The sequence below is a fragment of the Papaver somniferum genome, unplaced genomic scaffold (assembly GCF_003573695.1).
Source record: "Papaver somniferum cultivar HN1 unplaced genomic scaffold, ASM357369v1 unplaced-scaffold_21, whole genome shotgun sequence".
NCBI lineage: Eukaryota > Viridiplantae > Streptophyta > Magnoliopsida > Ranunculales > Papaveraceae > Papaver > Papaver somniferum.
Genome location: NW_020631041.1, coordinates 13,365,878 through 13,379,483, shown reverse-complemented (window position 1 = coordinate 13,379,483; position 13,606 = coordinate 13,365,878). Strand labels below are relative to the sequence as shown.

Sequence of the window (13,606 nt, the reverse complement as noted above, 5' to 3'; positions counted from 1 at the left end):
TTTTAGAGAGACCCCAAAGGGGATTCTCTATATTTTAGAGAGACCCCCAAGGGAAATATTTTGTATTGCTTTCTTTAGCATTCGCGATTTTCCTTAATGTTTTTTTCGGAGTTGCCAAGCTGGGCGTTAATGTCTTAAGGACAGCGTGTTGAACATGCGACTCACTCTGTTTTTCAAAGTTTTGCCTTGTTGTGGAGATATGGGGAGCTTGTTCATTTCGTCAAAGCAATCACTTCCACTATAAAGGATCTAAGTATCAATAACTTTTTGCTTATTTGATTTTTCTTTGTTTTTGATTATTGCACCCAAAAATCTTAAGACATTAATTATTTGTAATAATCGAAAATGGTTGGTCTTGTGAATCATGGATGTTAATTGTGGAGTGAAAAACAAAAAAACGAATTTTTGGTCAGCTGTAGAGTTTCGAATTTATCTCTCAACATAGAAGGAATTTCGATGACCCCTTTTGACACAACGTAGTAGACATCCTGATAATTACCCGCGTAAAATTTCAGAATTTTTGGAGTTGTAAAAATATTTTTTTGATATTTTACAAAACAGAAAAACGTTTCTGAAAAATTCTGACAAGCAGAAATTTGTTGTTAACTAAATTAATTTTTGTGGGTTAACCATGAGTTTTTTGAAACGATGATTCAAACGAAGTTTGTATATCTAGATGTTATCTCCAAAACTCATATTTTACTTTCTGATTTGGAATTGTGATTTGTGAATAAAGGTGTCATCTCCGAGGGACATGGCTAATAGCCGCATGTGGTTGGAAACAAATCTTCCAAAGATGGCAAAGGTGAGAACATCGAACGCAACACTAAGTGTGGTCTTCATAATAAAGGTATGTTTCGTAAAACTGAATCTAGAGTTACTTTAATTAAGGGTGATTTTTATGTTTGTAAATTCCTATCCATATGAAAATAAATTGTAGACAACGTAAAAACCTTAATAAGTAGTAAGTTAATGCTAATTTAGTTGAAACAAACTAGAACGAGTTCAGTGGCATGATGTCGGAAGTTATTTTAATAACCAATGTGAGAGATATTGATGGGTGGACTTTGGAGCCACTAAGCATGTTTGCTGAAACAGAGACCTGTTCACCTCCTATTAGAGGATAGGGGATGTCGAGAAACTCTATATGAGTAACTCATCTGCAACAGAGGTTGCATAAAAGGAAAAGGTCGAGCAGAAGCTCATATCTGTAATATTCTCACGTTGAATGAAGTTTTCATGTTCCGGGCATATGCAAGAATCTTGTATCTTTTTATGTTGTAGATGGTAAAAGATTGAAGATCTTAAGTGAATTTAGAAAACTTGTTGTAACTAAGGGCAGTGATTTTTTAGGCGACGGTTATAAGACTTAGGGTCTTTATAAGCTTAAAGGAAAATCTGATAAAATGAACATAGTTGATTCTTGTGCTTTCTTTTGTGTGACTTTGACATGTAAATTATAAGTCAATGCATAAACTGGATAGCATAGGCTACGTACCCAAATTTAATTTGGATATTGAACACAAAAGTTAAATTCGCGTAGAATCAAAATATGATAAAAAAACCTTTCAGCAAAATGTTCATAGAAATTCTAAACCCTTAGAATTAATTCACTCGGACCTAGTTGACATGAATCCGGTTCAAACTAGAGGTGGTAAGAAATGGTTTATTACTTTTATAGACGACTGTACTAGGTATTGTCATATATATTTGCTTAGAGGTAAGGATGATGCCTTAGAACCTTTAAGATGTATAAAATTGAATTTGAAAACCAAAAGAATACTACCATTAAAACCATTAGGTCTGACCGTGGTGGTGAGTATAATTCCGAAAGGAGATTTCTGTGTAAAACATGGCATAATACACGAAGTTACCCCTCCTTATTCACCTCAGTCGAGTGGTGTAGCTGAATGTAAGAACCGTACCCTTAAGGAGATGATGAATGCCATGTTAATTAGTTCATGATTACCTTCGAACTTGTGGGGGGAAGCTGTCCTCTCAGCCTGTTATATCCTGAACAGAGTACCTTTTAAAGGATCAGATAAAACTCCATATGAACTGTGGAAAGGTAGACAACCTTATTATGCATACTTCAAAGTGTGGGGGTGTTTGGCTAAGGTTACCATCCCTAAACCTAAAATAGAGGACCCAAAAATATAGCTTCGTCCATAACATTTACCGAAACCCCACTCTGCTAAGAAGCTTCATTTAGTGAAATGGACAAAGTCCGTCTGAAGCAGACTTGGGATCATGCTAGTTTACCTCCGGGAAGTAAGACCATAGGATGTAAATGAGTCTTTAAGAGGAAAAGTAAGATAGATGGAACTGTGAGGCTAGGTTGATATCTAAAGGATATAAACTAAAAGTAGGTGTACATTTCCTTGATTCAAATTCGCATGTGACAATAATTACTTTCGTTGAGATGCTAATTGTTATTACTGCCATAAACAACTTAGAGATACATCAGATGGATGTTAATACAAATTTTATAAAGCCGTGAATTAGATAAAGAAATTTACATAGACGAACCTGAGGACTTTGTAGTGAAAGGTTGTGAAGACAAAGATTGCAAGTTGAACAAATATTTGTATTGTTTTCAAATAAGCACGTAAACAGTAACATGATTTGATCATGTGATAATGAGTAGTGGATTTAAGGTAATGAATCTGACAAGTATATTTGCAAGTAACTTGTTAAGGATGCCTATGTGATTGTATGCTTGTATATTGATGATATGCTTATACTTGATTAAACGTAGATATAATTAATTCCACTAAAACATACGCTGAATGATAACGTTGACTTGAAAGACTTAGACCTTATTGATGTAATCATAAGGATGAGGAGAAGATAATCTAACATTTATAGTCTTAGTCATTCTCATTGTGTTGAATTTGTGCTTATGAGATACAATCAGTCTGATTGTAAGCATGCCTTTCTCCGTACGATTCTTCTTGTAGATTCGAGAAAAATAAGAGTAATGGAATATCTTAACTTGAATACTCAAGAGTTATAGGATGTCTGATGAATTAAATGAACTGTAAGAGTCCAGACATTGCCTATATTGTGAGTAAGTTAAGTATATATACTTGTAGTCCGGAACAAGAGCATTGGGATGCGCTTAATAGAGTATTATGGTACCTAAAATACTCTATTACCTTTTGTTTTATTTATGAAAGGTATCTTGTTGTCCTTGAGGGACTTTGTGATGCAAAATGTATAGTTGACTCGGAGGAATCTAAGTCTACCTGTGGATATGTTTTCACTCTAGCAAGAGGGTTTGTTTCTGGAAGTTTTTCAGACAAATATATATTGCTCAATTCATTATGGAATCTGAGAGTATTGCGTTAGATAAAGAACGAGAGAGGGACGGGTGCCTAAGATGCTTTTTAGAAGACATTCCTCTCTGGCATAGGCCCGTGCCAGCTATATCTATACATTGTGTTAGCCAAGCTATAATAGTTAAAGCTAAGTAATAACTAATCTCAATCGGCGTTATTTCCATTGATTGGCTAAAGTCCAAGGAGAATTTCGCGCAACCTTTGACGAAAGGTTTGTACAAATAGATAGTCAAAAATGCATCGAGGGGGTTGGGGCTTAAGATCATATATTAAATTTACCATGAAGGATACTCAACCTTGCTGACTGGAGGTCCCATGATCAAGGTTTCGAATGAGAAACTAATTTGTGGTGGGTAAAGGTAAACACTATCCGAGATTTTCATTCTTTGTCCATTCCCTATGGTGTAGACATGATAGTGTGACTGCATGTGGAGGATGAATTTTTAATAAGTCTTAATGAGTTCTATAGTTCCAATTTAAGATTGAAGTGGGGTGTAGCAGTAAACACTCTTGATGGAATTCACCTATCTGAATGGGGAAGTGGGTCGCTTCCTATGAGAATATGAGCTGATTCTCTAGAGCATTCTGAGAAACATGATAAGTCCAGGGCCAAAACGGACACAACGACACGAGCTTGGCAGCAACCTTGGAGATATCATGCGTGGTTATTATCGCGGATTACACCAAACGCTAGCAGTTCAAGACATCGCGTTCACTGTCTAGCAAGTAGTTCCGGTAATCTCTCACTAAGCAAAGGTTCAAGACCTCATGGACACCTCTGCCTATAGTGGTATTTCCTGTTTTTTCGTTTTTATCTATTTTTAATTCACTTTGAGAAAATGAGTTTTATGTTGTTTTTATGGTCTTGGTATTACTAGTTCTTAGGACCTAAGGGTCACTAAGGTTTCACTAGTTCATGATTTTTCACTTTGGTGAAAGAAACCTTTAGTCTCACTTGTGAGAAACTAAAGACGAAAGCTCTCTATACTATTATGATTTATGCAATCCATAGTATGACCCTGGGATCAACACACTACTGTTTGAAGGAGAGGACGTTGAAATGGCTAGTATGAATTCAACATGCACGATCTGTCTGTCTGTTCAGTCAGTTCGGGACGTGAGATTGGGTTGTTGATTTACCAAGATCTATCTGTGTTTTCACGTTTTATTGAGTTTTCATTCATGTGGGGGATTGTTGGAAAAACGATTAATAAAAATACTTTTTAAAGATTTTAATTTAGTGTTTCTTTTGTGAATGAAAACTTATTAGTCCCACATAGTGGAGTTTCCACTCTTTAGTTGTTTTTAAGAGACTATATAAGATTTTTAGTCCCACATAGGGGAGGAGCTCTTCATAACTTGAGTTTGTCAATTATATAAACAAATTCGCTTCTTTTGTAAAAGTATGGAAAAACAAGGGGTTGTCCTATATTCTAGAGGGACCCCTATATGGTAAAGGGTTGCTCTATATTTTAGAGGGACCCCTAAGGAAAAAACATAGGAAAGGGGTTTCTCTATATTTTAGAGAGACCCCAAAGGGGATTCTCTATATTTTAGAGAGATCCCCAAGGGAAATATTTTGTATTGCTTTCTTTAGCATTCGCGATTTTCCTTAATGTTTTTTTTGGAGTTGCCAATCTGGGCGCTAATGTCTTAAAGGCAGCGTGTTGAACACGCGACTCACTCTGTTTTTCAAAGTTTTGCCTTGTTGTGGAGATATAGGGAGCTTGTTCATTTCGTCAAAGCAATCACTTCCACTATAAAGGAGCTAAGTATCAATAACTTTTTGCTTATTTGATTTTTCTTTGTTTTTGATTATTGCACCCAACAGAATATTAGTTAGTGGTTGTTGTATGTGTAAAGAGGAGTCGGAATCCATCAACCATTTGCTTGTTCACTGCAATTGGAATTTGAGATAGACCTAACCACGAGAAATATTCGGTCAGAAAACACTGCTCTTACCTACTTAGAATCAATTAAAATCATAGAATCATATCACATCACATCAAATCAAATGAAATATACCGGAACCAACCATATATAACTCTCCCACGGCACAAAAAAACATACGGTAAAAGAAACAAAACCCAGTACGGGTGAATAAACTAACACCAAAGCAGTCAGATTCACACGTAATACTAGTAGTAATCTGAATGTGCTAACAGAAACTGTTATTTCTGAGGATTCAGTCACCAGCAGGACAACTTCTACACAATTGATTCCAAATGGATCGAAATCAAGGAATTAACTTTCTGCTTGGCGATATATCTTATTTTCAAAAAAAAATAAATTCTAAATGCGCTAACAAAATAACCAAAAAGGAAAATATTAGAGTGAGATTTGTACATTAATGACAAAACATCTAAGGATCGACCAAATCCTTGTTCACATGCATACAACATTGGTTAAAACGAATAAGTTAAGTTAATAAGTAATATCAGAAATTTGGTACTCATTTAGGAAGATATGTTTTAAAACTTAGATTACTGCCTTTGGAATTGGAAATTAAAAAACGAAAAAACTAGTGAGTTTTTGGAAATATATTTTTTCTGATCGATCACAATGACACCATGTGCTAGTTCTTGTCTTCCCACCAGTCTGTTTTTTCGAAGAATGCGAGTTTTGGACTACAACACAGAGATGACCTTGGATTATAGCGTTGTGATAACTTTGTCTCTATTAAGCTTGTCAGTAAAAAACAAATCCTTATCTCAAAGTATCTCAAAATTTTGTAAAGAAAAAGATAACAATATAGCTCTGTTGATCTTTCAAATGGCAGTTGGGAGTCTTGGGACAAAACGATCGTTTTGACAGAAGGCTGTAACAAGTAGTTTAATTAGCTGAATTACTGGATCGGTAATAATTTAAGAAACTCATCAAATCCCAAATGCATGGATTATGAAAGTTTTCACTGTAGGTGCATCAGACATTGTCACCTTGGAAACTAGTTTGATTTATATCCTTGCAATAGGATACATGCAGGATGGTTTTTTTTTTTACTCGGATGACTTAGTGTTGTACAGTGAGGTCATGACAAACTCAAGATCATCATTATTGGGTAGGTCTAGAATAAGTTGATTATACAAATAAGTTGATTATACAGTAAGATTTTCTAATGAATCGGAAAGGAAAATTGGGTAGGTCTAGAATAAGTTGATAAGTAGTGTTGTCCCACACAGCTGCGCGGGGCAGTTTAATAAACAAGCACCTTACTGTCCGTCAGATCTTGATCTATACCTTTCAATTACATTTGCCTTAATCTTTTTTAAGGAATTACACCTGGGAAAGCTGTGGTATTAAAAGTAGGTCCTTCTTGTTTATTTTAATTTCATATCATGTCCTTTTATATTCATCTTTATCTCTTGTTTAGCACCCTCTACTTTCTTCTTCTGCTACTGTTCTCAACCATTTTAACTCTTTAAGGTCTTGAACATTGAGATTCGTATTTTCTGAAAGGAAATCAAATCAAACATATTGAATCAAGACTAAGAAAGATAAGTTATTTTTGAATTACTAGCAGATAAAATATGTGTTCTCAACGACACAAGTTCCACTTCCTTATCGCTAAGGGAATTTATTGGAGATAACCGCGCAACAAATCCCTTTCAGCATCTTCCGGATTTTTCATCATTCCAATCATGTTGTATTGGAGACAACATTTCTTAGATGGTGCCATGGATTAGGAGCAACTATTGAATCTCTTTGATTCTAACTGGTCATGCAATCGATATCATCACATCCCATCTCCTATTCATACTTTCGCTTCTCTCGATTCACTTCTAAGACAACAACTACAAACAAGTTCGGAAAGGATATTTGAAAAGAAGATGAACTGAAACCTGAATCATCATCAAGCGACACTAGAGCAGCTTCAACGAAATCGACCGTGAGGAAAAAATTTCTAGTGAAGTGTTTTTCTTAGTTTGTGAAAGGACATGGAAAGAAATGAAAATAACAAAAAGGGCCTACGTTGAATACCATAGCTTATAAAAATAACACAAAATTGGTTAAAAAGACCAAAATCAACAATTTCTGGGTGAAATGGACAGTTAGATTTTGATACTGTTTAAATGGACAAAAATGTAAAAATAGGCAGGATGTAACCAGTTTCATCGTTCCCATTTTAAAATATTTTTTCTTATTTTTGATTTACACAGGATGTATCCAGTTTCATCCTTGCTATTTTATAAATTTAAACTAAGATGAATCCAATTTCATCCTTACTATTTTTTTTTTGGCCATTTCATCCAAAGTATTTTTTACTCGTCCTTTTGAACCGTGGTTTAAAAATATTTGGACAAATGACCCATTTTCCGTAGAAATAAAAGCAAATAAATTTGAACGTTAGAGATATTAATCCAACGGACTGTATGCTGCTTGCTTATTAAGCTTCCCGCGCAGGTGCGCGGGACAGCACTGCTCTAAGTTGATTATACAAATAAGTTGATTATACAATAAGATTTTCTAATGAATCGGAAAGGAAAAATTTGGAAAAACTATTCTGTCGAAAATATTTATAATTTCACAAGTAACTCAATATACACATGCAAATTATACGTGGGCTAAAACAAAAATAATAATGAGATCATCCATTTCACAAATTTCACCTAGGCTATATGGCCTTACTTAGCCGCTTCTAAGGTTCGTACTTAGCAACGGCTGGCAATCTAGAATTTTGACATGGTTGGTTTATCACCAAATATATTCGGCAAAGTGGGGTTAAAAGTAAAAAAAGCGAACGAGAAGAAAAAATAGATTGATCAAAAAGAAGAGGGTAGAAGGGGCTTGCACCACCCTCAAGATGTGGGTGCAAAATACCGCACACTCACTAGTTAGGCGAATTAATATAAAGGATCATATCTCCTTTTCCCGAGATATCTGTTTTTACGGACACATTAATGGTAAGATAGATACGAAGAGACAGTCGTCAGATCCTACAGGGATGTGTCGAATGATGAGTGGTGAAGACAACACGTGGGAATAGTCATGCCGAGATCTCGGAATATTATCAGTCAAAAGGAATATGAAAAAGTGAGTTGGTGCGGCAAAATAACTTACTAAAGTTCCTCTTATCGCCCCCTCTTTGAAAGAACGATAAGAGGAGATACAAAATACGGGTGCAAAATACCGCACACTCATTAGTTACGTGAATTAATATGTTAAGTGATTATGCGAACATGAACGCACATTATATATCCAGGATGACAAATTTGATGATGTCACTAAGTCACGATAAAAGTGTGAAGTAAAAATGTCCCAGCGACTTTGACGCACATCAGATCCTCCACTATGTAAACTCCTATAAAAGGAACCAATCACTATTGTAGACGGGGAGATCTTTTTGGTGAGCTAAGGATAGAATTTTAGGAGAGAGAGTTATTTGTTTCCCAAGTTAGATTCCATCATATCTCTTTTGTATTTGTTCTAAGTTTTTAATAAAAGATCTTGAATATTTTATCATGGTTTCTTAGATTACTTCATAGTTTATCATTAGGATGTAGTTGTGGGATTTCCTCCAACTACACAAGAGTTACAAGAAAAAAGTTTATCATTAGGATGTAATTGTGGGATTTCCTCCAACTACACAAGAGTTACAAGAAAAAGAGAAAAAGGGAACTAAAGAAGTTACAGAATCAACTTCTAAGTTCGGAGATAATCAAAATACATCATACACCAGTGTGTCATAACTTCCGCGACGCTAGGAGATTCAAGATTCTTCAAAACTAAACACCATTTGAAAAGCTGGTACTTAATTTTTGCTGAACAACCTCCACTGTATTTGTCTTGTTTGTAAGGCTCGTGTGTTCCTTTCATTCCATGTTCCCCAAACAATAGTTACAGAAATCATGCACCAAATATGATATTGTTGCTTATCACGCATGTTGATATATTCCAAGACAGTAACATGCATGGATATGAAGTCAAGACCAGAAATCATAAACCAATGGATTTGCCATCACTGGCAATTTTATTGGAAATCGACTCATTGTTGGAGTCGGTGATCAATGGAGACCATTTAATCAACGGAAAATGGTCATTTGTCCAAAAATATTTAAAACATGGTTTAAATGGACAAGTAAAAATTAGTATGGGTGAAATGGACAAAAGAAAAATAGCATGGATGAAACTGGATTCATCGCGACTTAAACTTAAAAAATAGCAAGGATGAAACTGGATGCATCCTCTTATAAATTCAAAGTAAGAAAAAATATTTGAAAATGGGTAGGATAAAACTGGTTACATCCCGACTATTTTTATATTTTTGTCCATTTGAACAGTATCTTTTTAATTTTTGTCCATTTAAACAGTATCAAAATGTACAAGTCTTTTTCATCCAGAAAATGTCGATTTTGATCTTTTTAACCAATTTTGTGTTTAATCAAACGGTTGATACGTACAGCTCTGTATCGATACCCGTTGTTTACTGATCGAAGTATTCATTTCGTTGGGATCCGGAATAACACTGACCATGCACAAAGACAAGTGAATATTGAGCATGTGTTGTCCATTTTTACTTGATTCTTTGTCATTTTTATTTTAGCTTTTTAGATTTTGAATCCTTGGATCTGTACACGCAACCATACCATGAGGTTTATGTATAAAAAATCCCGTGGAAACATAAATGCTCCAGCCATACAGATCACCAGCATAATTTGGATTACAAATTATGTTCAGTTTTGGAGCAAATTTCGTTTTACATCATATGCTGATTTAGGTTAATAAATTGCGGTATCCGACAATTACCTTGATTGTATGTTTTGATGTTCGATGTAGAATGAACTCACCCGTATGAGTCTTTTATTTGCAAGTGTATGTTTCCCTGGCCAAATGTATTAAGGATAAAAACGTAGCATTGACGCACCTGCATATCCACACATGTGGAAAGTGAGTCACTTAACTGTTTTTTCCTCTCTTTCCAGAATATATTCCTTAATCTTTTCCGCTATGGAATAGATCCCCAAACGAATTAGTGAAGATGAGACATATTCCCAAGTTTCCATAAATTTCTTATCAAATTAGCAGTCACCATTGGTCACGTATCGCACAAGCATCCCACGTGTCACGCGCTCAGGTTTCACAACAAAAATACACGATAATTGATCTAGTTCTGCTATAAAAGAGTTGATGAGAACACATACGAAGTATCGAGACGAAAACCAAAGTCATTACCAGAAATGGCAACTACTAAAAGTTTCCCACGCGCAACTTTTCTTCATGTTCTTTTCACCCTTGCGATATTTGTTAGTGTGTTAGCAGGTAAGTTTAATCTTATTCATTTCTCTTATCACAGTTAATTAAGCAAGTTGTCTTAGTTGCGAGATCATGGCAACATTTTCTCTTTTCTTGGTTTGTTTTATTTCCTGTTAATTAATTGGCTGCCTTTGATGTTATGTGCATGTAGATATTGCAGTGGGGGATTACACTACATGTCCCGCTGGATCAAATTATAGACAAACAATTGTAGGTAGCGGTGGTCGTGATTTCAGGTGTGGCCCCGCAACCTGCCCTAACAGATGCAACAACTTATGTGGCGGCGTACAGAATGTACGGAAGATCCACTGCCAAGCAAACTCAGGTGTTTTCAATATCCAAACAATTTTTTGTGCGTGTTGTTGCGGGGCTTCCCCTTCTCCTCCACCACCCCCACGTCAATCACCACCACCTCCTAGAGCATCCCCGCCGCCTCCACCGCCATCACCTCCTCCTCCATCTCCACCACCACCACCACCATCACCCCCACCTCCATCTCCACCACCACCACCGCCATCACCCCCTCCTCCATCACCACCACCACCACCACCATCTCCACCACCACCACCACCACCATCAGATCCACGAGATCAATGCAGTCCTGAATTTACATCTTATTCTTCGACTGTAGTGACAGATTGCACCCTTTGTCCCGTTTGTAGTTGTCCTGGTGGTGTACCTCCACCGCTTGAGGGGTGCATTCTAAATTACTGCAGTTGTTGTTGCCCAACTACCCTTACATCATCATCAACAATTCCTGGTTCGTCATTATTCGCAGCTGCATAGCCAACAACATATATTGTGGTAAAACTACCCTGCGGTGGTCATAAGCTAGATGCAGCCAATGTGATTGTCATATGGAGTGGTCTTTATGCGTTTAATGGTAATACAATAAGCAGCGTGTACTCTATTTTTCTTCCTCCCTTACTTTTTAATAGGCCAGTTTCTTTTTAATAGGCCAGTTTCTATAGATAAATATTTCAAAAAAAAAAGTCAGTTTCCTTACTGGGAAAGTCAAATCTTACTTTAATTTTTCGGGACCACGTTTCTTTTAATTTCTTTTGATGACAAGTGTTATGTGGACCATTTCACTTCACTTCTTTTATTGACAATTGTCTAGAGGACCAGTTTCAATAATTAGTTCTCTTAATTTCCTTAATTTTTCTCAAAAAAAAAGAGACTGGCCTATTAAAAAGTAACGAAGGGAGTATTTGTTTAACGCATGTAGCGATCCATAATTTTCATCTTCGATGGATGTATTTTTATGTTACTATAACTTGCGGGTGTTATCTAATTTAGTAGACACACTAACTAGTCATTTAATGCCTTTCATTTTAGTCTGAAGATTATGTTCAAAAATGATTTGATAATTTAAGATTAGCAGTCCCCAATTATTGTTAAACTCCATCAAATCGATCAAAATAGATTAAGTTCTTCTCACTTGCTTCCAATCAAAATGAAATTGAAGAACCATGATGTAAAACAAAAATAAAAACCTGTTGTTGTAAGACGAATTCAGTTAGGAATGGTTATATCTGTTCTGAAAAGATGAACGTCCCGAAATACAAGAATGTTTAGAATTAGTTCCGAACATATTCGTATGAAATTTCGGTTGGCTCTCCATTGCAGCAAAAGTGTTCTGGAACATAAATAAAATCTAAATTTTATTGCACTGAAGAATGGAACTCATCCTTTGGCTTGAAGTCCATCAATTGATTTTATAATTTTCTCCAGCGTTAGATGTAAGTAGATGGGTGGTTGGTAATAATTCTGTTTTCCAAAATCTCATTTTGATATTGTTCTGAGCTTTCCTATCCATAAGATTAAACAACCCTGAGAGGGACATTTGTTGATAAAAAGAAATCAAATAACAATGAGAGCCTAACCTCCAGAAGAAAAAAATTTGAAAATAAATAGGAATATAAAATCTTTTTTAATAAAATTTAGTAATGAGAAACTACTGATCATTACTGCATGAGTATTCTACAAGTGGGTGACACAGCGGATCGCTGCATTTCAATTTTGTTATATCTTCTAAGAGCACAAAAAAAAAATGTTGTGTTATTCTCACTTCAGAAATTTAATAGCAAATAGGAACATACTTTAACAAAATAAATTTTACCGCAACAAAACGTATTTCAGAACTTTACTGTGATTCCCAGTTGGCCAAAGAATACTACTTATAGGTTAGTAGTTCGAACCTTTTTACAAATCCTTTAGTTTATTCATTTTTGAGTTCCTTATATAACTCGGATTTTATACAAAATAAACACTAATTAACATCTCATTTTATTTTCAGAAATTTCGACAAAAACAATTTGAACTCGGCATCTATCCTGGTGAAAAAACGACCCCAACTACGACGGGTGTCCAAGGACATGAAAAGTATCATATTAAGAGAAATTTTTTAATAATAATTTCCTTCTTCACATTATCATACAACCCTCGCTAAACAAAAGATGTATACAAGCACTGGCAGAGGCAAGATTTTTTTTAAGGGGTGCTAAAAATATTTATGCACAAATATGGGGACTTTTGTGAACTAAATTCAAAATTTAGGTGGGTTAAATAAGAAATTTCAAATAAATACAAGGATTTTTTATTGACTTTCGGGGGTGGGGGGTGGGGGTGGCGGGTTCTCTATGTATAGTTTTTTGTGAAAGAGAAAAGGTTGGTGTACTAATAAAAACTTCAAACAATGGCTACAATAACAATTATCTATGTCGAATAAATGACTTTCAACTACAAAGAATCGAAACAATTGGAACATTCTTCAAAAACATCCATATTTGAACACCACAACATTTATGTGCAGTTGACCAGTTCTATACTGCAACCTCTAAATAGATAAGGTGTTAGCTATTTTTTTTCAATAGTGATTATCATTTTTACTACATCCCCAGCCAATATATTTTTCTTCATATATATTTTATCTCCTTAAATAAACCTTATTTTCTAAAATAAAATTACAAATTTTCGAGTGAGTTAGTTTTCCATTTTTTTTTGAAGCGTGC

The 13,606-nt window shown here is 35.3% G+C and overlaps 1 protein-coding gene across 1 annotated transcript; it reads left to right on the top strand.

Annotated features, from left to right (window-relative positions):
* The first annotated feature begins 10,498 nt into the window (after positions 1-10,498).
* Positions 10,499-11,971, top strand: LOC113340382 (leucine-rich repeat extensin-like protein 3). The gene is made up of 2 exons (XM_026585584.1): positions 10,499-10,598; positions 10,744-11,971. Exons 1-2 carry the CDS (start codon positions 10,517-10,519, stop codon positions 11,376-11,378), a joined length of 717 nt encoding a protein of 238 aa, XP_026441369.1. The 5' UTR covers positions 10,499-10,516; the 3' UTR covers positions 11,379-11,971.
* Positions 11,972-13,606: the final 1,635 nt, after the last annotated feature.

Excerpts from the sequence above, each read along its gene's own strand:
- LOC113340382 (XM_026585584.1), top strand. The coding sequence starts at position 10,517 with ATGGCAACTACTAAAAGTTTCCCACGCGCAACTTTTCTTCATGTTCTT. Across the intron at positions 10,599-10,743 it reads ATTTGTTAGTGTGTTAGCAG|ATATTGCAGTGGGGGATTAC; the intron begins GTAAGTTTAATC and ends ATGTGCATGTAG.